General features: G+C 47.2%; 2 protein-coding genes across 2 annotated transcripts in view; both read left to right on the top strand.

The window, feature by feature from the left end:
* Window positions 1-214: 214 nt before the first annotated feature.
* On the top strand, window positions 215-7,662 carry LOC130379799 (NACHT, LRR and PYD domains-containing protein 3-like). The gene is made up of 10 exons (XM_056586846.1): window positions 215-300; window positions 542-655; window positions 890-963; window positions 1,241-3,014; window positions 3,111-3,278; window positions 3,833-4,006; window positions 4,317-4,490; window positions 6,368-6,541; window positions 6,665-6,711; window positions 7,072-7,662. Exons 1-10 carry the CDS (start codon window positions 218-220, stop codon window positions 7,602-7,604), a joined length of 3,315 nt encoding a protein of 1,104 aa, XP_056442821.1. The 5' UTR covers window positions 215-217; the 3' UTR covers window positions 7,605-7,662.
* Window positions 7,663-9,836: 2,174 nt separating this feature from the next.
* LOC130380115 (amyloid beta precursor protein binding family B member 2-like) overlaps window positions 9,837-25,001 on the top strand; it is a 22,704-nt gene continuing 7,539 nt past the window's right edge. The window contains exons 1-5 of the mRNA XM_056587299.1: window positions 9,837-9,991; window positions 19,196-19,314; window positions 20,248-20,315; window positions 21,514-22,656; window positions 24,491-24,497. Of these exons, the coding sequence (XP_056443274.1) occupies window positions 19,271-19,314; window positions 20,248-20,315; window positions 21,514-22,656; window positions 24,491-24,497 (1,262 nt within the window). The 5' untranslated portion in view covers window positions 9,837-9,991; window positions 19,196-19,270. The remainder of the gene's footprint in view (window positions 9,992-19,195; window positions 19,315-20,247; window positions 20,316-21,513; window positions 22,657-24,490; window positions 24,498-25,001) is intronic.

The following is a 25,001-nucleotide window of genomic DNA, read 5'->3' as shown; positions in this document are numbered from 1 at the left end:
CTTTGCGCCTCACCATGTGTCCTGCTTAAGCTGCAGAGTGCCCCCTAGGGGTCACCCTGCCGTACAGCAAGCATGTTTCACAATCAAGCCCTCAAGCCCCTTTTCTGTCCACTGTCTGTAATCACACGCTTCTTTATGGAGCAAAAACTAACATGAATGAACACTGAATGACTATAGCTTGTAATACGTTGTGTTTGTATAAAGTTCAGAATCTACTATGAATGAGGAAAGAGAAGAGGGGGGTCACACCTCTAAAATCAATGTGTCTGGAGAACATGGCCGCCAGGGCCAAACTAAGAGGTAAGAAGAGGATTTCCCACTGTCTGTGACTGTTGTCCATCTCTTCAGTGCTATGCCATCAAGTTGTTAATAGTCTGAGTACAAGCTGTGTGTGTGTGTGTGTGTGTGTGTGTGTGTGTGTGTGTGTGTGTGTGTGTGTGTGTGTGTGTGTGTGTGTGTGTGTGTGTGTGTGTGTGTGTGTGTGTGTGCGTGCGTGCGTGCGTGCGTGCGTGCGTGTGTGTGTGTGTGTGTTGCGTTACAGCCCAGAGCAGCACGTGAGACCAGCCTCACCTGTACCCAGCTGCGTCTCCATGACGAGTGAGAGATCTATTAATTTTCCTCCCAACTTGCAAGACAGACGCCCCTCCAGTGAAAAGTATGTATTCCAAAGCTGCTGAAAAGAAAACAGTTGGTTATTATCAGTCTACTGATCAGACCCAATCAGTCAGGAGAGAGATAAGAGTTCTGATTGTAGACGTTTCAAACTCTGTAGCGTTAGCGTCTTCCCTCGTCATCAGAGCAGAGAAACACAACAGAACTGCGCCGTTCCGCCAAACATCCAGGGGTGGTTGCAGTATTGACAGCTGCGTTCACTTTGTTTTTCTGCCAGGAAACAGGAGGATGAGGAGGCCTTGGGGAGTGAGGAAGAGGAGCACAGGAGGCTTGCCAGCGCTCTGCAGAGCTGTAAGAGACTCTTATTTATTTAACTACACTGGGAAAATACGAGATGAGCAATTCACTTGTCTTTTTCAAATGTCCGCCTTGCTTCAACCATTTGTCTTTGAGGCTATGCATATTTGTTGAATTTTTACACACTTCTTCATCATATGGTGAATGGGTGGTTTCAACAAATAAAGTAAAGCTCATTGCAACTGCAAAAAGGGATGTCAAGTCTGGAACCCATTATCAACCGAAATTCATAAAAAACTAATTATATGCTTTCTATTGTCTTTACGTTCAGTAAATACTTCTGCCGTGTGCCGGCATGAGCTCAAGACTCACCTGAAGGAGACGTTCCAGCATGTGTATGAGGGAATCGCTGAAGCAGGTCAGCCATCAAAGCTCAATCTGATCTACACAGAGCTCTTTGTCACCGAGGGAGTCAATGGAGAGGTCAACAAGGAACATGAAGTCAGAATGATTGAAAAAGCTTTCCGGGAGTCAGTAAAGGGTGAAAAAACAATCAAATGTGAAGACATCTTTAAACGCTTACCTGGGAAAGATCATCCAATCAGAACAATAATGACAACTGGAGTGGCAGGCATTGGTAAAACCTTCTTAACACAAAAGTACACACTGGACTGGGCAGAAGGCAAAGGCAACACCGACATAGACTTCATCTTTCACTTCACTTTCAGAGAGCTAAATTTACTGAGAGCGAAAAAATTTAGCTTGGTGGAGCTTCTTCATCACCTATTCATTGAAACTAAAAGAGCAGGAATCTGCAGCTACGACCTATACAAAGTTGTCTTCATCTTGGATGGTCTGGATGAGTGGCGACTTCCTCTGGACTTCCAGAACGAAATCTGTACCGATGTCAACAAGTCTACCTCGCTCGGTGTGCTGCTGACTAACCTCATCCGAGGCAACCTGCTTCCCTCCGCCCGCATCTGGATAACCACGCGCCCTGCGGCAGCCAATCAGATCCCTGCGGTCTGTGTTGACAGGATGATAGAGGTGAGAGGTTTCACCAACCCAAAAAGGGATGAGTACTTCAAGAAAAGATTCGGAGAAGGGACGCTGGCCAGCACAATCATCTCCCATGTCGAAGCGTCACGAAGCCTCCACATCATGTGTCACATCCCACTCTTCTGCTGGATCACTGCTTCAGTTCTGGAGCACACATGCAAGAGAAGAGAAGAGATGCCCAAGACCCTGACTGGGATGTACATCCTCTTCCTGAGGGTTCAGTCCATACGGATGGGCATGAAGTATCATGGAAGGGCTGAAACAGATCCACCCTGGACACCAGAGAGTAGGCAGATCATTTTGTCTCTGGGGAAATTTGCTTTTAACCAGCTGGAGAAAGGCAACCTGATCTTCTACGAGACAGATCTGGCAAAGTGTGGCATTGATATCAAAGCCGCCTCACAGTACTCAGGAATGTTCACCAAGATCTTTAAGGAGGAGTATGGACTGTACAATGAGAAGGTCTTCTGCTTTGTCCATCTGAGCATTCAGGAGTTTCTGGCGGCGGTTCATGTCTTACATTCCATCATCAGCTCTGGTATAAATCAGTTTACAGGATCTTCTGAACTTAGCAAGGAATATGGGGTCCAACTCCTACACCAGAGTGCTGTGGACAAGGCCTCCGAGAGTGAGAACGGACACCTGGACTTGTTCCTCCGCTTCCTCCTGGGCCTCTCTATGGAGGAAAATCGGATTCTCCTACAAGGCCTGCTGGATCACACAGAAATCTGCCTGCGGAGCAATCAGGAAACAGTTGTGTACATTAAGAAGAAAATAAGTGGAGATCCCTCTCCAGAGAGATGTATCAACCTGTTCCACTGTCTGAATGAGCTGAACGACCAATCTCTAGTGGAGGAGATCCAACGATACCTGGCATCAGGAAGACTCTCCAGAACTACTCTCTCCCCTGCTCAGTGGTCAGCTCTGGTCTTCATCTTACTGTCATCAGAAGAGGAGCTGGACGTGTTTGACCTGAAGAAATACACTGCTTCAGAGGAGGGTCTTCTGAGACTGCTGCCAGTGGTCAAAGCCTCCAAAACATCTTTGTATGTCCACAGTCAATATATTATATAACATGCTCCAAAATACATTGATATCAACAAACAATAGCAATAACAATATTGGAAATCTGTTGTTTTAAGGCTGATCGGCTGTAATCTGTCAGAGGGATGCTGTGAAGCTTTGGCCTCAGTTCTCAACTCCTCTAGTCTGAGAGAGCTGGACCTTAGTGCCAATGATCTTCAGGATTCAGGAGTGAAGCTGCTCTCTGCTGGACTGGGGAGTCCACAATGTAGACTGGAAACTCTCAGGTCAGTTTCACTCAATGAATAAAGTTCTGAATAGAAATATATATATATATTTTTTTAATTATGTTAATAATTGTTACTTCTTTTAATAATCTACTTCCCCTGACTTTAGATAAAAGTAAATCAATTGTTCCAAATAAGTGTTGAGACTTTACACCAGGATTTTTCGATGAGCAAAGAATTGCATTTCAAGGCCAATGATATATTAATAGATTAATCTACGATTTTTTTTGTCCAATATAATCATTTAATAGTTTCCTCTTCAATTTTAATCCTGAGATATAATTGTATTTTAACATCTTGCATACACAATATAACCCCTGTATTCTTATACTTTATTATGTTACTGAGTTCCCTGTAGGTTGTACAGTATAACCATAGCTTCTTCTTAAAATAGTAGACTTTTAGCTGCAGTTTAAGCAGAATTTTGTTTAATATTTAAATTGGACATCTATTGTTTATCTTTTATTTTGACACTCAATGTGTCTACATTTTGGTATTAGATTGATTGAATTCAATTCTATGTAAGTCATTTTTTAAAAATATTTTGTTTAAAGGCTGAATGGCAGTCATCTATCAGAGAGAAGCTGTAGAGCTCTGGCCTCAGTTCTCAGCTCCAACTCCTCTAGACTGAGAGAGCTGGACCTTAGTAACAATGATCTGCAGGATTCAGGAGTAATACTGCTCTCTGCTGGACTAGGGAGTCCACACTGTGCACTGGAAACTCTCAGGTCAGTTTTAGTCAATGAGAAAAGAGTTATGTAAGTATATTCTTAATCAGTTGGTTAATACATTCTCATTTATGATCCCCAACAACAATTTGAAGTAATCTTTAAAAGAATGATGTCATATCTAGTATACAATAATATTTTTTATGTTAAACCCATTCTACACAAACCTAGAGTATGATACATTTAAAAACAATTCTAAAACATTCCTACAACACACAACTACCTGCAAGCAGCTTCATTTTACAGCATCGATGTTTAAAAAATATTAGTTTTTCTAAAATGTTTTAAAATATGTTTGTATTATTTTTAGGCTGATCAGCTGTAATCTGTCAGAGAGATGCTGTGAAGCTCTGGCCTCGGTTCTCAGCTCTGAGTCCTCTAGTCTGAGAGAGCTGTACCTGAGTACCAATGATCTGCAGGATTCAGGAGTAATACTGCTCTCTGCTGGACTGGGGAGTCCACAATGTAGACTGGAAACTCTCAGGTCAGTTTCACACAACAGATCAGTGGGGTGTTCCACGAACGGAGGTTTAACAAACACTGAGTTAACGCTGAACTCTAGGTTGATTGACCCTGTGCCGACCAACCCAGAGTTTTCGGTTCCACGGCAGCGGTTATGCATTAGTTCAATCAACTCGGGGTTGGTTAACACAAGGTTGTGCGCGTCCACGCCAAACCTAAAAACACGTGATGTATGGATCTTGGAAACCCTGATCGATATGGCGAAACGGGCCGCTTATTTCAATGAAATGGAACTCCAGGTTCTCCCGTAGAGCTATGACGAGGAGAAGGATATTATCGCAAGAAAAGGGAACGCTTAAGCCTCTGTAACCCGGAGAACCAAAGCCTGGCAGCGGATCGCTGACCGCGTAAATGCGTTAGTTACACGTCAAAAGCATGATCCTTAATGTTTGAGCCATGAATATATAAATATCCCAATTAAGCATTCTTAAAGATCCTACCGCATAACCCCTTTCTTCTAAAAAAAGATGTACTCCGATTGCTTCCAAGCGGTCAGCGGATCAAGTATAAAAACGAAGTATAAAAAACATACAAACGGGTAAGCTTTTCCCACCATCGTATTGGTATAAATTTAATTAAGCCATTTTTTTAAGCCAATCGTGAAAAGGCAGACAGTCGGCAGACTGGATCTGGCCCTCAAATTGTCTTGACCCCAGTGGAGGAGCTGTTAATAAACATAAATTCAGGGCGCCCTGGCATGGAGGGGGTACCTGGAGGTACCTACCTCCTCAGAGAGTCAGGGGCCATACCCCACTGGTTGAATGTAGGTTTTTGTGTTTTCTTGTATTTTAGATTTTTTTTGCCTTCGAAGTAACACATGCAAACCGTGTGCTTGCCACAGCGCATACTATTCCAAATGTTTTTTTTTTTGGGTAACTGGGTAGAAAACCTAAAAGTGACAATTCATCAACTTCACAGATCAAGATGGATTAGTGCGTGTAATGAAGCCGCCGGCTACGATCGAACATTCTCCAGTGGATGCAAGTCCGTTAGGACTATTTTATACTGTATGTTGTAAATGCCTCTCGGCATAGTACTCAGACAATATTGCTCTTTGTATGATAGGAGGCCAATACAAATCTTGGATGGGTCATCTGAAACGACTGAGATGTGCTCAGCATCTCCAACATTATAGCCTAGATAAAACTACCATTTGCAAAAAACTGAGGGCTACGCAAATAGTCTGGAGTGAACTGAGGCCAGGTCCTCGATTGGTAGTGTTGGCTATATAAGGCTATTTAAATATATTAAAGATTTGCGCAAGAATCTATATCTCTCCACTCCAGCAAAAAGTAATCCGATATGCCAATATGTCGAGCCGTGGTCTTATCAATCGCTCCCGGTGGATTGCACGTATAATTTGCGCTCCGATATCAGCAGTTCTCTCATCAAAAGGGCATGCCATTGTGAACACATGAAATCTGCGGTGAACGCCGGTTTAAATACCCAAAACCGGGTTATGTTTCAAACTTAACCTGCGCAAAACCTGGTCCGACCAGGTTTGATTCAGAGCATATGTTTCTATAGTAACTAACATACCGTGATCCTTTTGGAACGGAAAACCTAGGGTTACCGCAAACCCTGGGTTAACTTACCCGGTTATGTGATAAAACCGGCTTTGTGGAATACCCCTCAGGTCTTTGTAAATCTTGTATGTGTGATTTTGTGCATATCCAGTGTTTTTAATTATTGTCTACTCCCCAAATTAAAAGCTTGTGTTTGTGTGTGTGTGTGTGTGTGTGTGTGTGTGTGTGTGTGTGTGTGTGTGTGTGTGTGTGTGTGTGTGTGTGTGTGTGTGTGTGTGTGTGTGTGTGTGTGTGTGTGTGTGTGTGTGTGTAGGTTGTCTGGCTGCCTGCTCACACAGGAAGGCTGTGCTTCTCTGGCCGCAGCTCTGAGCTCCAACCCCTCCCATCTGAGAGAGCTGGACCTGAGCTACAATCACCCAGGAGACTCAGGGGTGACACTGCTCTCTGCTGGACTGGAGGATCCCCACTGGAAACTGGACACCCTCAGGTAGGGGAGTTCACCTTTCTAATCAAGACAACATATTGGCAAACATCAATGGGCTATCCCTAGCAATTTTCAATTGACTGTTTTTAAAGACACCATGCTGGTCTCACTGTGTTTCCCCCCCAGTGTTGACCACGGCGAGGTCTCGAGGCTGGAATCAGGTTTGAGGAAGTGTAAGAGTCCAGTGTTTAATTTTATTCAACACAACACACTGACAAGTCAGATAGAAAGTCCATCCACATAGCATAGGGGAGGTCCATTCATTGAGATCCTACTGGGACATGAGATGACGGTTGACCTCATCCATCTTACTGATAAATGCCCAGCCTACCTGTTGATGTATCCACGAGCAATCCACCAAACATGGATACATCGCTTCTTAATCATGTTTAGGACTGCGGCTTAGAAGATAATTTACATTTTGATGTGTTTGAATAGTCATCAAATGTTAGTAATTTTCCAGCATCATTATACTTTGTGTTTCTGTTCTGGATTACTCAGTTAGGGTCATTGCCTCTTGTTCTACCCCACAGACGCCTCTGACTTCACATTGGACCCAAACACAGCCCACCGTGAACTCTCTCTCTCTGAGGACCAGAGAAAGGTGACCAACGTTGAGGAGCAGGAGGGGTGTAATGTCTCCAGACAGGTGTTGTGTGGACAGGGTCTGACTGGCCGCTGTTACTGGGAGGTAGAGTGGAAAGGGGAGGTTTATATCGGAGTGGCGTACAGAGGAATAACAAACCAAGGAAAGAGTGATGGGACTTGTCTTGGATACAATGACCAGTCCTGGAGTCTTTATTGTTTTGGTGATGGGTTCTCTGCCTGGTACGACGGTATCAGGACAAGGATAAGCTTCCACTGCTCTAATAATAAAAGAGTAGGAGTATATTTGGACCGACCTGCTGGCACCCTGTCCTTTTACAGTGTGTCCCCAGGTGTAGGAGGGGCCTCAGACACACTGACGCACATTCACACCTTCAAGTCCACCTTCACTCATGGCAACCTCTTTCCTGGGTTTGGGTTGAACCGCTATGGCTCCTCAGTGTCCCTATGTCGGCTCTAGTTAGCCCACACACACACAGACACTCACTCACTCACTCACTCACTCACTCACTCACTCACTCACTCACTCACTCACTCACTCACTCACTCACTCACTCACTCACTCACTCACTCACTCACTCACTCACTCACTCACTCACTCACTCACTCACTCACTCACTCACTCACTCACTCACTCACTCACTCACTCACTCACTCTTTGTTAAATCTGATTATATAGAATTATTTCAGTTAGGGAAATTTATTTTCATATAGTGATCATTGAGCTATATTCATCAATCCAATTCAAACGTTTATTTTTTCTTTTCTATCAAACTGCTACTTTTTTATGATTTGAGGCAATGTAATAAATTGAAATGGTTTTGAATTTTAATAAACATTAATTAAACTAGTTTTAATTGTTAGATAAACAAACTAACACTTGTTATTCAAACATTTAAATGAAATACACTGTAGCGACCCACGGGGCTGCGTCGTCATATTGGTTAGCGCGCAAAGGATCTTTAAGAGTTTTGTGTTTAGGGGATTTTACTGCGTAAAGTGTTCTGATTGTTTTGTTGTTTTGGTTCATGGTTCCGTGACACAGACCATTGTAAACTGACTGACGATGTAGGACCTTTGTTCAAATGTATATTCTGTGTTTAAAGTGGGTTTATGTGTATCAAAATAAAAGTAACCCCCGGGGGTCATGCGTTTTATGTACTGTACTTTAAATAACCCTCTGGCTCTAGTTCATTCGCTCCTCGTCGTAGCTTGCCACAATATGTAACATTTCTGCATTTAAATATCTAAACAAATAACTAGGCCAATGTTTTATTTTTTTTTGTACATTATGTCAGAACATAAGTCATCAAATAAATTGGTCGGGTTAATTTTAGATGTTTTAATGCAGAAATGTTACAATTGTTTCCAACAATGTTCAAACCAAGAGGAATTGGTAATTGCATTCATGGTTATGGTCCATTTGTTCGCATCTCCATGGGGTCATAATCCCATCACAATACCCCTCAACTACCAGGGAAACGAATGCAATCAGACATCCAGTAGAGACAGGTAATTTATTGATATATTTCAATAGCGATCTAGTTTACTTCTTTAACAAGAGGATCATGCCAGCCACCAAGCCAATGCAGTGGACCCACCGATAGACTGTTTTGATTGTTTTGATTTACTGACCCCTAGCGGCCAAAATGACATTTCATACCTTTGAACAGATTATTATTTTGGCGATCCTTTCAGCGCTTTTAATCCATTTCAAAAAGTGAGATGTCTAATAATTTGTTGATATATATAGCCCTAATTTTTTGCCAATTAATGGAAACGCCATCAGAAGAGCACAGTTCAGGAAATAAAGAATCGGCAAATCAGACAATCTAGGCATGCGCAGTAGCCTATTCTGCGTAAAAACCTGAAACGACCACCAGAGTCTCCAGTTTATTCTTTCTTTGGCTCAATGAAACCTCAGAATGAAATGCCTTTAGTCCTGGCTTATAGCCACATTAGTCATACATTATATCATTTATTTTACATCTATTAACGATGTTATTCTTTCTTTATTTATTCTTTATTCCGATCCACTATATTATGTGTGAGGATACACAAATCATTAAACTTTTTTTTTTTTTTTGTGATTTTTACAATCTCTTTCTTAGTGGATATTGGGTTTCTTGTCAAAAGATTACAATTGCATATAATAAATGACGGATCAAACAGAGATTTTTGATTGCAATTCATTAGCCGACGGAAGATTGTAATTAGTAGACGATGCGGGCGTGCGAACACTTCGACTGAAGCCATAGGTATTTATTTGGATATCAACTGGAATAAAATACAAAATGTAGGCCTATCTTAAAATAAAATGTAGGTTACAATTTGCTTTAAGAAAATGTAGTCCAATTTATAACATTTTTGTTGTTGCTGCAATAAAGGTTACAAAATGCAAACCAGTGCATGAGACAACAAACAAATGAAGTAAACTTTATTTAGACACAAATAATAATAAGCAAAACAATTCAAGATGAATAACAACTAGTTATTCTAATACAATGAACAGACTTGAATGGTTACCGCTGCGTTTACTCCACAATAGTAGATACAGTTCAAATTCCTTTTCGAAACCAACAAAATGTCCCCATATGTATTTGTGAACTTATGATTGTGTTATGTAGCGTTCAGTGAAGGAAACGCGTGGTAATAACGCAGGAGACCCTTCCCCTGGGTGGCGCGGGGCTACTGCTTCCGGTGCAACGTCGCTCCGTTCCCCGCGGAGCTTCCTCGGCATCTGGAGGGGAGGGAGGCGCTGGAGGAGCAGGAGAAACAAGCAGCCACCGAGAAGACGAAGGAAAACACGTCGCAGCGAATACGTGAACGTACGTGAACACAGGCGAGGTGAGTGATGTGCTGCGCCTTCTATGTGTCTTTCATCGTATACTGACAGTAGCACCGTTATCTTTCTTATTTTGGACCAAAGCTCAAGTAATTAGACGAGCGTTGAGTGAACAACTTTTCATATGTTTTACGCGTCGCGTTGCATTGGGTATCGGGGGCCCCGTTTTGTTGCCAGTGGGAAAGGCTGGGAGAGGCTGCAGCTACTGGGGATTTGCTCGGAAACGCCGGTCGTGCTAAACGAACTATCCCCTTTGCTATGGTTCATTCTGTCTGATTTGTTGTCATTGCCTGGTGACCCTTTAACAGTTAGACTCGCTACTTGCTTTAAAGGCATTCCAAAACAAGTGGTCTGGAAGCCTTTATGATAGCATTAGGCAGCCATTGACCACTGCCATGCCATTTAATTATAGGCGGGCTGGAGTTTTGAAGAAGTGGGATCGAGGTTGACAAATTAATAAATTAATTCTAAACGAGTTGGTGATAAAACGAACCCCAGGGCAATTGCTCTGGCCTTAAACCTTAGCGCAGGATGTATTCTGCTGTCCTACAGGGAGATGTAGCAGGTCTCCAACTTGTGTAGCTGACATGGGAACAGACAGGGAAGAGGGTATTCCAACGCTCTGCTCCTTACATCAACTATATAGCCCTGTATCAAGCTCACACTTCTGTTAATTTATTGTGAAACAAAGGGACGCAGTAGAGTTCTGTACTGTATTTTGTGTGTGTGTGTGTGTGTGTGTGTGTGTGTGTGTGTGTGTGTGTGTGTGTGTGTGTGTGTGTGTGTGTGTGTGTGTGTGTGTGTGTGTGTGTGTGTGTGTGTGTGTGGTATTTCTTCCTATGGGTGCTGTGGGCTGAGCACTCCACCAGCTAGCTAATTGTTCCCATACTCGGCCCTTCAGATAACAGGATTGTTGTTTATACGAAAAAACAGAGCCACGTAATTGCCTGTTTGTGTTTAATGACGAAGAAATTACGATGGCCAATATAGTGTGCAGGTAAACAACTAACTTATTATTTTTTGTTAGTGAGGGTGGTGTTATAGATGGTTATGGGTTACAAAAAATGACTGTCTGACTGTTTCAGAGAGAAAGAGGGAGAACGGAAAGAGGAATTGCATAACGAAATAGTCCTTTGCTTAAAAGAAAACCTTTTCCATAAATGCTGCTCAAACTTAACTGGGTTGTGATTCTGCTGTTTTACTGGCCTAATAAGAGTCAAACTTGTGACACTACACACACACACACACACACACACACACACACACACACACACACACACACACACACACACACACACACACACTTTCTTTCCTCTTCTTCTTTTCATCCTTAGCTACACATGCATTATACGTGTGTCTGGGTTATTTGCATTTTGGGGGATAGGCCAATATAGTTCCCTTTTTATGCGAGTTTCTTTTTACGTTCTCAATACATTATCAGTGTCCCCCCCCCCCCCTCTCCTTCCCCATTTTTTCAATTCATGCGTTGCTGACGTTCAAGCTCAGGACTTGCTGACTGTGGAAAAAGTGACGAGGACATTTATGAGCCGTGTTTTGGGCCAAGTGCCGCAGACCCTCCGTGAGTTTCGCGGTTTTAAATCTACGGTGGTTGAAACGCTACGGCTCCTAGGACGGCTCCTTGGGAGGTTTTCTGTCGTTTGCCCTCTTGAGTGTTTGGACACACCAGCGTTTGGGGAAAACGGTCACAAGCAGGTCATAATGGCCATGGATTCAGCAGTTTGGTAATGCTAGCTAGTGATTTAGTAGCAAGCTGCCATTTTCAAGCAACTGCCAGAGCAGTATGGTTCGACAAGAAGTGGGCGTTTTTAAATCCAACCCGGTTCATTGGGGTTGGATTTCTGCCTTGCGGTGTGTGTGGTATGTCTGCGTGCACAGCACGACGTGTGTTCATCAGAAGATGTGTGTCCTTGTGTGTGCATGTGCGTGTTTGTGCATTCAAAACATGTGACTGACTTTGTAACATCTGATAACGAGTAGGACTAGGGAGGTCACTGTTCTCAATGTGAAACATTAACATTGGCTCCCACCTTTTAGCAAATGTGTCCATTGCATGATACAGGTGTTTGTTTCTGTATGTGAATAGTAATTGGAGAGTGTGTTCTGGATGGCTGAATGATTAAGGGACAGCAGTGGTTAAATTCTTCCCATGCTTTCAAATGGGCAGGATAATCACATCGCAGTGCGTGTGTGCGTTGGGTATGTGCGTGTCTGCGTGGGTGTTGGGCGCGTCGATGCACCGCCCATGTTGTGTGTCCTCATGCAGGTCCTGTCAATCTAGCTCTCCATCTCTTGCAGTGGCTCCCCACTTTCTCACTCCCCTAATGCCCTTCAATAGGCTTATTGTCAATGTGTCAGGCTCCAGTGTGTGTGTGTGTGTGTGTGTGTGTGTGTGTGTGTGTGTGTGTGTGTCTGTGCGCGTGTGTTGTTGTTGCAGGGGGCAGACAGGCGTGAGGTGTGTTTGAACAGGGAAGGAGCACAGAGGCCCGGTTCATCCTGTAGGGTGTGAAACCCAACGCTCTTGCATCTCTCTCGCGCTCTCCTGGCGCGCTCTGTCTCCCGCTCAGTCTCCCGCTCATCCCACCTCCATCCCTTCGGCATCTGGTTCTGCTCCCTGCTTTGTTTCGCCCTCCGTGTGCGTTTGCCGCGCGTGTATCCGCGGCCTGTCAATTTGCAGAATCCCTCTTGTGTTTGGGAGTCTCTTTTCTGTCAAGTCGGCCTTGTGAGCGGTTCATCAGTATGCATGGTATTCCAGGGTGGACAACAGTTACACTTTCAGGATAACACACACTCGCACGCTCGCATGCACGCACGCACGCACGCACACATACACACACACACACACACACACAAACACACACGTATAATGGGAGGAGAGGTTCTTTAAAGGCCAGAGCCCAAGGTGGTACTAGCCATGTTTCCATCAACAAAAAAGGGTGATAGAAACTGCGTCATTCGGAAAATCGTCTTAAATTTCGCAAAATAAATTTATGCTGAGTTGACTTGATTTTTGGCTTTTTCTAAAAATAATCTGTTTCATGTTTTTCAATCGTAATGACCTTTTCAAAGGCTGTAATTTATTCTGTGAATAAAACCCCCAAAATATGCAATCCCGAATAATGGAACTTACATTATTGCAGGGAAGAAAACTTACTTGGTTAAGTATAATCTCAGCTACTTCAGTGCATTCAAGGATTGATTGAAAACATTAGCTTGATTAGTGTTTCCTGCTTCCCTTCCTTGTTTTGATGGATGCACACACAGTGCTGCCTTGTTAGCTTAACTCTGTCCTTGGCAACGTAGCTCCATATGAACCCATCCCGGGAGCAACGCTGAGCACGAAAGCGGTGCGTTGCGTTTCCTTGCGATCTTCTCCACTGGACCTGTCACGGCACTGCGTCCCGAGCAGGAGGAGTGTATAGGAGATGTAGAATAAACAACCATGAGGGCTCGGTTGCCTCTCAATGTCATCTGTTACTCCCCATACAGTCTGGCTGCTTAATCTTGGACAATAATACATCCATCACTTATTTTTTGGTCCAATTCATTGTAACATCCAACTAAATGACAAAAAACACAAGCAAAAGGAAATTGGTGAGACATGAATTTCATCACATTAAAAGTCATGCGATTCAAAGTTCAGGTCGGAACTGAATTAAATTATTCTTAATTGCATATTATTATGCCATAATTTTTCACACAGGGAGACAAAGGGATCTGATAGCCTTTGGCTGACAGGGCAGATAAGTGGAGAGATCCATCCCACAGATAGCTTGGCTTGAGCTCCAAATATTTTCCAGACAGGGGGGGGGTGGGGAAGGGAGAGAAATAAGACGACGGGTCTTTGATTCGGGGGGGGGGGGGGGGGGGGGGGAGGGGTGCTATAAAACATTGGCGAGAGGGTTGAAGCCGGTATCCAAAGTCCTCTTGGCAGGATGGGAACATTCCTTTTCTGATGAGTCACTCGCCCTCTTTTTCTCTCCTGTCATCCACTGTACCTCTCTCCCTCCCCCTCCCCCTCCCCCTCCCCCTCCCCCTCTCCCTCTCCCTCTTCTGTTTTGTTAAAACGTTTGTTTCACTTATAATTGAACCTCAGGCCAATAAGGGCCCGGTGACGCAGGCCCTCTCTCACGAAATGTGAGATATCAATGCCATGGTCACACACACACACACACACACACACACACACACACACACACACACACACACACACACACACACACACACACACACACACACACACACACACACACACACACACACACACACACACACACACACACACACACACACACACACACACACACACACACACACACACACACGAACGACGAGTCCTTCCGAGTGTGGGTTGTTGTTCCGGTCTAGACTTCCTTGTCATCTCGGATGTCCTTCCATGTCCGAGCTATATATATAGTTTGTGTGTGTTGAACTCTCCGCCGCTGAAAAGGAATAATGAGAGGAATTCTGTAGTGGAGAAGCATGGCTGTACTTTAAGAGATTTAAAAGCCATTGTAGCCGAGAAGAACATGAGGTGTGTAAGAGCAGGACTCCCTCTCCTTTGCCTGGTTTGTCTTGAGTTTGTCTTTTGCCTCCCCCTCCAATTTACCCTCACCCACAGGAAGGGAGACGCAATTTGTGACGTCATCGAGGGTTTTTGGGGTTGACTTGCAGAACATTTATTTATATTTAGACACAAAGACATACACATACACGTGCACACACACTGAACTTGTGCAGACATAGAATATAAAAAAAAGTATACAATATATTTATTTCCCTGTATTGTTAACAATTTCGTCTTTTATGATGGCCATGAATAGTTCCTAAACATGTCATATTTGAACAATCTGAAATTGGAAAATATATCCTGCTTTTTGTTATTTCTGTGTTCGTGTGTTTTGGTGTGTTTCAGGCTTGCCGATTTCTATAATACATTTCATAGTTCATATAATCAAAATCTACTTGAATGTGTTCTGAGTTCCCGTTTCTTTCCCCCGTGATGCGGACCAATTTGCTAGTTTGTTTAGGGACATCGAAAAGCAATAACTTCTGACTTGCACGCGCAAGTGCTCAATATTTCCCCCTCATTGTTCAAGAGCTGTGCTTGTGTGTGTTTACATTGTGGCCCTCTTTAAAGTTGCCCAATTAGTGAATTTCGACTCCTAGCTTTCTGCCCCTCCACCCCCCACCCCCCCCCCCCATTACAAACCCCCACACTTCCCCGTGGACAGGCTACACAGGCATACCAAAGATTCTTTGGCACGCCCTGGACATTCCACTGTTCTCGCCCTTCCTTTGTGGTCACTCTTCACTGGCTCTGCCGTGAAGCCGTGAAAACCCTGCCACGGTGAAATGATACCTTTTCATGTGCGCTTGGCAGTTGTGGCCGCCTACGTTGGGTTGTTTCGGTGCGTCGTTTTAGTTACGGTGAATCTTTCAACTGAAATCCTCCATCCCGGCCTCAGGTTTGGGCTGCATCCCTCTGCCCGCGAGAAACGGCACCAAATCACTTTGATATGTGTGTCGAAGTCCGGGTACGGGGTCGTTTGTTTAGGCTGTTTCAATGTGTTACTCTGTCCATGTCTGGGTTATTTCCTTCTGTGGACAATATTAGGATGTGGATGTGCATGTATGCACACAAGCACGCGCACACACACCGTCGCATTTATGTTCTACCCTTCAGTTCCTATTTCGGATGTCGAACTTGAGGTTGTACATTGTTTACTTGCTATTCACACAAGCACACACCCACACACAAATATCACCCACAAACATCACACACATTCACACACACACGCACACGCACAAACCACGCACACACACACTCACACAAACTTCGTACGCACTCACGCACGCCGGACGCACACACGCACACACCAACAACACATACACACACACATCAAATACACACAGCTATTCATACACACTGCATGCATAACAGCTATTAACACGCAATATATTTGTAAGTTAAATCTAAAGTGTGCGAATAAACCCGGCGAGAAAGGTTGTCGGTTCAAACACGCACCCCTGTGAACCGTGACAGAATGCAGGAACGGGCCCGGACCCACCCGGGGGATCCGGGCGGTATCGTGCAGCTGTTTCCCACACTCGGGGGTCCTCGTCCACAAAGTTAGCCAAACACTACGAGGTCGTCTCTCCAGCCCCTCCCATCGTGGCCTGTTTTGCCTCGTTGACATAAATTCCCCTCACATACTTTGTTACGCCGCAGCCATCCAAATGCTACAGTTTTGCCTCCTATTCAGTTTTTATCTGTATTTTAAATGAGTCGGTCGGGAGTGACAGATGGGGTTTCATATTAGGGGGAACCAGAGGGTAGAGGAGGGGGGGGGGGGGTGGTGGGGGGGGTTGTAAATCCCTGCTTGTAGCGATGGAGGTCTGCTTTTTATGAGCATTGACAAACATTCTTGTTGTTTTTAATGAGCAAAGGCAACAATGCCCTTGCAGACAAATATGGAGGGAGAGAGAGAGAGAGAGGGGGAGAGAGGGGGAGAGAGAGGGGGAGAGAGAGAGAGGAATAGTGGAGAGGAAAGGAGGGCTGGGAGACAGGAAGGAGATGGAATGGTAGGAGGAAGTGCGCTGGCGGGAGTTACAGGGAAAGAGGAAGAGGCGGGACAACCAGGAAGCCCCATTGGAAGCTAGTTTGTTCCTGGCAGGTGTCCACCTCGCAGGCGTATATGTCCGACTGTCACTCATTTCTGTTGACCATTTTTCTCTCTCTCTTGCTCATTGGGTCTCTGTCTTTCCCTCTCTTTCTAAACCTCCCTTCCTCCACCACCACTTGTACCGCATTGTAATAACCATGGACACACACACACTCACAAAGCAGAATGAGTTTGCAGCTGTTCCCACATTCTTACTGGAGCCAGTCTAACACAAACTCTCTCTCTCTCTCTCTCTCTCTCTCTCTCTCTCTCTCTCTCTCTCTCTCTCTCTCTCTCTCTCTCTCTCTCTCTCTCTCTCTCTCTCTCTCTCTCTCTCTCTCTCTCTCTCTCTCTCTCTCTCTCTCTCTCTCTCTCTCTCTCTCTCTCTCTCTCTCTCTCTCTCTCTCTCAGAGAACAGACACTCGTTCTGAGTTGGCCCCAGGGTCAGAGGTCAACTCTTCATTGTGCCACATCTTAGATCTTATTACCTCCCACCCACTGTGTGTGTGTGTGTGTGTGTGAGACAAAGAGGGGGCGAGAGAAAGAGAGAGAGTCTGTAATGAATGCTCGTCTGGTCTCCTCACGGCCGTTACCTTTCTGAACGCTCTACCATATGCACGTCGTGTATCCTCTATCCCTGGCTGTGTCTCACTCACCTCGCGCGATGCTCACGCTCCCTGGTGCGCCGCACCAGTGGTTCAGCTGTCCGACCGGCCCTGTAATCCCACTTGGACCCCCTGGTCCACAGAGCTGGAGGCCGGCCCAGCGGTGGGCGTATCCCTCGTGAGCCATCACTTTGAGGCAGGCTCTCTGGCGGGGGGGCCGCCCTGCTTTGGCTACGCATCCAGAGGCAGTCCCCGGTAGAAGGGGCTGGGTCGAGGCACTGCAGGGATGCTCAACGCGGTCGGGTGCCGGCTGGGAACCTCAGCAGACGCTCTGATGTTTTTTTTTTTTGATTGGTGTGTTCTGTGAGAAGAGAGGGTGATATTATGGGACACGCAGGGTTGCCATGTTGAATATGCACATTGTTGGCAGGGGTTTGCTGCAGTGCTAATTACTGGATAGAGCCGGGACGGCGACCGCAATGCTAGTGTCCATATTCGCAGTGGTTGGACGACACACAGAGGAAGTCCCCAACGGAGATATGGGACAATGGACGACTCCTTTTTTTTTTTTTATCACCCACCCACATATGTGTCCATAGATATAGAGATACGCATGCACAGATCAAACCAATGCTCAGCTCTCTGGTATGTGGGCTTGCCTCAACAGGAGTCCCAAGAGTCAAACATTGTAATTGCAATTGCAATGCCTTATAATTTCATCCCAGAATGCACCATGTTTCATTTCTGGCGGTATTTTATGACGCTCTTTGATGCATCAGTTTTATCAGTGAGGTGTGCGCTCGTGTTTATGTGTGTGTGCGCGCGTGGTAATGTTTGTGCGTTGATGTGTCTGTGTGTGTGCTCGTGAGTTTATGTGTGTGTGCGCGAGTTATGTGTGTGTGTGTGTGCGCGTGCTTGTGAGTTTATGTATGTGTGCTCACGAGTTTATCTGTGGGTGTGTGGGTGGGCGGGCGTGTGTGTATGTGTTTCTATGTGTGTGCGCAGGCGTGGGGGTGGTTGGGTCGGCGTGTGTGTGTGTGTGTATTTGTTTCTATGTGTGTGTGTGCGCGTGCGTGTTTATGTGTGTGTGTGTGCATGTTTATGTATGTGTGACTGTCCATTGGACAGCGTGTTGCATGCATGCACAAGCAGCCTCTCACAGCCTGAAGCGGGGCGGTCTGTGTGGAGGCTGAACCCATCATTATGTTTCTCACACCGTCTCCGCGAACACCGTGTCCCACCTGCGGGTGTTTGGCAGCCTGCCGCCGCCCCCCCCCCACTCGTGCGTAGGAAAACCATTACACATGATCCAGGTCTGCCACCACGCGTGGATCTCCTGCCTGCTGTAGGGCCGACACCGCAAATGACTTTGCGCCGTTGAGTGAATCATAGTCCACGCCCTGCTGTCGTGTTGGGAAAAAAAAACGTTTATACATTTTAGGAAACTCTGCTCCGTGAGTTATAGATTGCCTTTTACGTTCCGACTCTGTGCGGGCTACGCACGTTTACCCGGTTAAAGACGGCGATGGATCTTCTGAGGGTTGAAAACGACACCGTGTTCGTTTTAAGCTTGGGAGTAGGAAGTGAGAGTCGGAGGAGATGAGTTGTGTTAGAACAAAGTGCGGCAGATTAACTTTGGGATTGTGTGTGCGTGAGTGTCTCTGTGTGTGTGTTTTTACGATGATTCTAGTCGGAGAAGGCTTGGTCATACTGCAGCAAGGGGGGGAAACTGAGCTGTCTACCGAATAAGCCCCCCTCCCCACACACACACACACACGCACACGGACAAAAACCTTGTGTATTCTTCTTTGATCCTAGCACGTGAATAATTGATGCGTGTTTATTTGTCCCGCATGTCTCTCTCTCCCACTCACTCGGGTCAACCGTTAATCCTGCTTTATGTTTCGCTCTCTCACAGGAAGCCGCCGGCCTAATAAAACCCCTTTTGATTGGTTGAGGCGCAAGACTTCTATCATCATCATCGTCATCATGGATGTTCCCCAACCTGGAGGTCCTCGTAGCCCATAGCTCTCTACGGTACGTCCCTGCATCACCCAGGATCCTTACCGTAACTCTAGCCTCCTTCTGAACCTGCACACAGTCATCCTAAGGAAACTGAAACCAACTTCATCTACCCAGCTTTATCTTCCTCAATCTTAATGGCCCCCATTACAAGCCGTTGGAAACTCTGCCTTTTCCTGTGTGGGTGTCTGAATGAATCACGAGTGGACGTGTCTACCTAGATGTATGCTGGATAGATCAGACTACCAGCCTACCCGGTTGACTGTAGCAAATGTTAGTCATCTATCCGTCATACATCTAGAAGGACTCGCCCACTTGTAATGTCACTAAGGCAAAGGAAAAGGCAGATTTTCACGCGGCTTGTAATGGCAAATCACACTCACACCTGGTGGTATAATTTGGGCCCTTCATAGTGCCTTTGATTATTGAAAGGCTCTATTTACATTTAATGTAGTATAATAACTTATCTCCATACTCAGAAAAAAATATAAACGTATATATTTTATCGCTGTTCCTCTTCAAACATACAGGAAAGCTATACATGTGGTTTGAAACCGTCTTCCTGTAGCCACCTGTTTTAAGATGTAAATAGATCACGTAGCATGCGGCGCTGTGATCCACCGCTCTTGTAAGACTCGACGGTGTATCTCTCTGATCCCAGAGACACAGCCACAGACAGACAGGTATGAGGAGAGAAACCAGACCCGCACTCCTGTTCCCGTGGGAGGGTGTTGACCGCTCTGCGGCTGGCAGTGTCCTCATGGCCTCCAGCTGCGGTCCAAGTTCCACACGAGCGGTTTTGGCCACCAGGGGCCATCCTTGACGGGCCGAGGATTCTCTACATTCTTCCGCCACTGAATCTGACCCCTCTTCTTCTTCGTCTTCTTCTTCTTCTTCTTCTTCTTCTTCTTCTTCTTCTACTTCTACTTCTTCTTCTGTGGTGTTCAGACCTCCACTTGTAGCCTCTCGAGCCCTGGGCCGTAACCAGCAGCTGTCAATCGCTGACCTCCTGTCAGGTACGTGCACACGCAGACACATGCACGCACGCACGCACACGCACGTACCTGTCAATCACTGACCTCCGGTCAGGTATGTGCACACGCAGACACTTGCTCGCACACGCACACGCACTCGCCCACGCACGTACCTGTCAATCACTGACCTCCGGTCAGGTACGTGCACACGCAGACACATGCACGCACAAACACGCACACGCACACGCACACGCACACGCACGTACCTGTCAATCACTGACCTCCGGTTAGGTACTTGCATGTGTGCGTGCACACATGCAAGTACACGTAACGGTCCTTCACTGACCTCCTGTCAGGTACGTGCACACGCAGACACATGCAAAATGCACACGTACCTGTAAATTACTGACCTCCTGTCAGGAGCTGGGCGATTAATTGATTTTTAATCGTAATTCAAATATAGGATATAGGATGATTTTTTTTTAAAGAAAATGTATTATTAAAAAAATAAATAATAATGACTTTTTTTTTTGGGGGAAAACAAAGTGAAATATCAACATGGCATCATGCGCTGTAAAAAGTGAGTGTGTAGGGTTTGCCTAAAGTCTGTGGCATCCAAATTTAGCTTTTGTTAATCATTGTTATTCTAGGTCAAATCGCCCAGCCCTACTGTCAGGTAGATGCACACACATACGCAGACACACACACACTGCAGAGGTTTGTGGTCCGTGCGGTTGAGGACGCAGTGTTTTGCTTGAAGTGTTTTCCTTGTGCTTTGTCTTTATTATCCTCCTCAAGGCCCTCTTGAGCTGGAGTAAAACATGGTTGTCAGCATCCAGAAAATAAAAAGTTATCGATATCATTAAAGATGATGTGCAAACAAGCATTAATAATTGCAGTTTTGCACTGAAAATAATAATAAAAATCATAGCCATCCCATGAACTTTGATCATATCGACAAGTTCATAGCTTGAGGAACATTTTGCTCCGTTCTAATAAAACAAACCCGTCGCAGTGGATGGCATACAGTCCTCAGCATTGTCTCTACGAGTGTTACTGTTCCACCAGCAGCTCAAAGTGTTATCACCAACCATCCCCACCTCGGTGTGAGTGTTGGTGAGTGTGAGTGAGTGTTGGTGTTGGGTGAGCGCTCATGTTGGTGGTGCTGGGACGCGGAAACACCACAAGTCAGGAACACGAGCCCTGGATTAATGTTCCCCCCTTCACGTTCCTTTCGCAGCCGGCCAGTCCCGCGTCACGATGATGTCAGTCGGCGTGACCAATCGCAACGGGCCCGCCGCGGCCCCGCCCACCTCGCTCAACCTGCGCTCCTCCCACAACCAGCTCCTCAGCAGCGACGTCACCAAGCAGGGCTCGGCCACGCCCCCCAAGTGCAGGAAAAAGTACGCTCTGACCAGCATCCAGGCGGCCATGGGCCTGGGGGAGACGCCCCCGCCCGGCTCCTCCCCCCCGTCCCCGGGGTCCCCGGGGACGAACCCGTCGCCGACGCCCAACAACCCCAAACTGGCCAAGAACGACGTCAACCAGCTCCGGAAGGCGGGGCAGGACCACAACAGGAACACGGTGGGGGGGCCGGAGCCGGGGGCCCCCGACGGCACGGAGGGGCGGCCCGACGAGGACACGCCCGGCCCCGAGAGCGACGCTCCCTCTCAGGTCAACGGCAACGCGGGCGACGGCGGCGGCGGCGGCGGCGGCGGCGGCGGCGGTGGCCTCATCATCCCCGACGGCGAGCCCCAGCGGGACGCCAACGCCGGGCCGGAAGAACCCAACCGGAACACGGAGCCCGACGAGAACACGGGCGGGAACGTCCCCCCGGCCCCGGAGCGGAACTCCAATCTGTCGGCGCTGGAGTTCCACCTGAGCATCCAGGGCGAGGAGTCGGACGACATCAGCATCCTGTCGGAGAAGGAGCTGATGATGTCCAAGGTGCAGATCGAGGAGGAGGAGGAGGAGGAGGAGGAGGGGGAGGAGGGGGAGGGCGACGAGGGGCCGGAGGACGAGAAGGCGCCGCTGCTGCTGATCCACGGCGACAGCCCGCCGCCGAGACACAAGCGTTTCCCCGCGCCGGGCCTCATCTCCGACCTCCTCCCCCCCCCCGGCAATAAGCTGCTCCTCTCGGGGAAGGACTCCCCCCCGGCGCCCCCTCCACCGTCCCCGCCGCGGCGCGACAGCCCGGAGGACACGCCCCTGCTGTCCGTGGCCTCCTCCTCCTCCGCCTCCTCCTCCCCCGAGACCAAGAAGGAGCGCCGCACCGGCGCCAAGACGGACTGCGCCCTGAACCGCATCCAGAACCTGAACCCCAGCGACGAGGAGTCCAGCTGGACCACGCTGTCCCAGGAGAGCAACACCCCTGAGGAGACAGGTACCCGACCACACGCACCTGCACACACGGGCACGCACGTACACACGCACACACACGCACACACACACACGGACACGCACGTACACGCACACAATCACATGCCCACGCATATGCGCACACACACGCACATACGAGCAAATGCACACACACTCGTACATGCGCGCACACACACACACACACACATACACATACACATACACATACACACACACACCACTCTCGCACACACACACACACACACACACACACACACACACACACACACACACACACACACACACACACACACACACACACACAATCACACGCAACGCACACGCACGCACACACAAACACACACATTAGGTCATCTGCTGGTTTCGCTCTCTGTGTTTTTATGTTTTTGGTTGTTTCGATATTTTTCTGTTAGTATTAAGTGCAATTACCAGTAAACGTTGGCTTCTTCTATCTACACTCAAAACTTGGATGGCCGTTTGGAGGGCCAAACAGAAGCATTTGCGGGGAAGCAAACCGTGAAACCATATAAAGATCTGAGAGGCTTAGCAGTGCCGGGTGTTTACACGGACCTTCGGAAAGTATTCGCTCATTCGGGCTCTGTGACGCAGCTCAGATAAACGGCTGGGGAGGCCAGGGGGCACACTTACCTTCTCCAATATATACTGCTCCTAGAGCTCACCAACCAGCATAGCTGCATTTTAACTGCACTAACGCTGTGATTAGACCAAGAATCATGCAAATCTCCGGCTTTCGTGGCTGGTCAGCAGTTCGCAAACTGTGACCTACCTGCCAATATTGCTAATGCCTTGCGCAGTAGGGATCGATTGGCAGAAACTGCACTGGGGGGGCAGTACCACGACTTTAACAGCCCTTCTGACGCAGCCTCAACTGTGACCCATTAACGGTATCCAAGGTGTGTCGTGTAAATAAAGAAGATGCGCTGACCAATGAGTTTTCCCTGCAGATGCATGACAAGGTGTGCAAAGCAGCCCTTATGTGTATCGGCCAAACCGAACCTGTTCTGTGTGGGAATAAAGAGCACTGTTTGTGCGAGAGAGGGCGAATGTGCCAAAATTGTGCATCGCCCCAAGTGAGTCATGGCTGACAAAAAAAATAAACAGTGAAGATTCGTTCCCAGAATCCATTTGGACCGGAAGTACCCTGCTTTAGCCAAAGAGGTTGGATGGGAAGCCACTGCAGCTGTGGCTGGTTAAGGCTGTGTGTGTGTGTGTGTGTGTGTGTGTGTGTGTGTGTGTGTGTGTGTGTGTGTGTGTGTGTGTGTGTGTGTGTGTGTGTGTGCGTGTGCGTCTGTGTTTCTTGGGCCCATGTGTATGTGTCTTTGGCCCATGTGTGCGAGCCCTGTCAGTCCCGCTCCCTCTCGGCTCTTGCTCCTTCAACGTACTCTTTCATGGCTGGCTTTCCCCCTTCGCCACCTCCTTTGGTGAAAGCTAAATTTGGCTAACGGCTAAATGTGCAATCACTCGCTGGGTGGAGGGTGAGAAAAGAAAATGGTTGTAAAACCGCATTCCAAAGCCAGCATATACAAACACATGGTCAATAACTCTCTCTCTCTCTCTCTCTCTCTCTCTCTCTCTCTCTCTCTCTCTCTGTCTCTGTCTCTGTCTCTGTCTCTCTCTCTCCCTCCCTCCCTCCCTCTACCTCTCTTATCTCTCTCTCACTCCCCCTCTCCCTTCCCCCCTCTCCCTCCCTCCCCCTTCTCATCTCCCATAACCCCACCCAAAGCCGTCCCGGGGGGGGGGGGGGGGGGGGGGGGTGTGTGGGCGGTAGTGCCACTGAGCTCCTGGGTGTTTACCTGTGGCTGCTGTTCTGAGCGTAGGCTGGAGGTAGGATCCCTCTGTGATCCCCCGCTCTGCGGCGGGCACTCGGCCCACACACGCTACGCGGGCCCGCTGTCGGTTACCTTCCTCTGGGGAGGCACCGGCCCGCCAGTGGCTATTCTTGGCTGCATGTTTGGCTGTGGGCCGCGGTCCAACGCGTCAAACGTGTTTTCATTGTGAGCTCTTGGAACCCAAAACTACTCTCCTCTCAAAAACGACTCGAGGGTAAACGATAAGAAAATCCTTGCTAGTGTGTGAGACTTCGGCTCTGGTCTCAGGGCTGACTAATCGCACTGTCCCTGTGTCCCTGAAGGCATCACACCCAGGGAAACCCGTCCCGCCATATCACGTGACGGGCCCTGGTTACCAGACGTTCTTTCCTAATTTATTGCACTGCCTTGTTTATATTGCCGATAAGAGTTAAACATAAAATCAATAAACCGGCTTTGATAATGACTATCCCGTGCCCGTCATTCACTGGAGGCGGTTTTTCAATTGGGGGGATTGATG

The sequence above is a fragment of the Gadus chalcogrammus genome, chromosome 3, assembly GCF_026213295.1.
Source record: "Gadus chalcogrammus isolate NIFS_2021 chromosome 3, NIFS_Gcha_1.0, whole genome shotgun sequence".
Taxonomy (NCBI): domain Eukaryota; kingdom Metazoa; phylum Chordata; class Actinopteri; order Gadiformes; family Gadidae; genus Gadus; species Gadus chalcogrammus.
This window is presented reverse-complemented; position numbering and strand designations above follow the sequence as displayed.

What these genes read in the sequence shown, in the direction of transcription:
- LOC130379799 (XM_056586846.1), top strand. Translation starts at nt 218, where the DNA reads ATGAATGAGGAAAGAGAAGAGGGGGGTCACACCTCTAAAATCAATGTG. An exon ending in TGCCAGCGCTCTGCAGAGCT is followed by an intron (nt 964 to 1,240) that starts GTAAGAGACTCT and finishes CTTTACGTTCAG; the next exon opens with TAAATACTTCTGCCGTGTGC. An exon ending in TGTAGACTGGAAACTCTCAG is followed by an intron (nt 4,491 to 6,367) that starts GTCAGTTTCACA and finishes GTGTGTGTGTAG; the next exon opens with GTTGTCTGGCTGCCTGCTCA.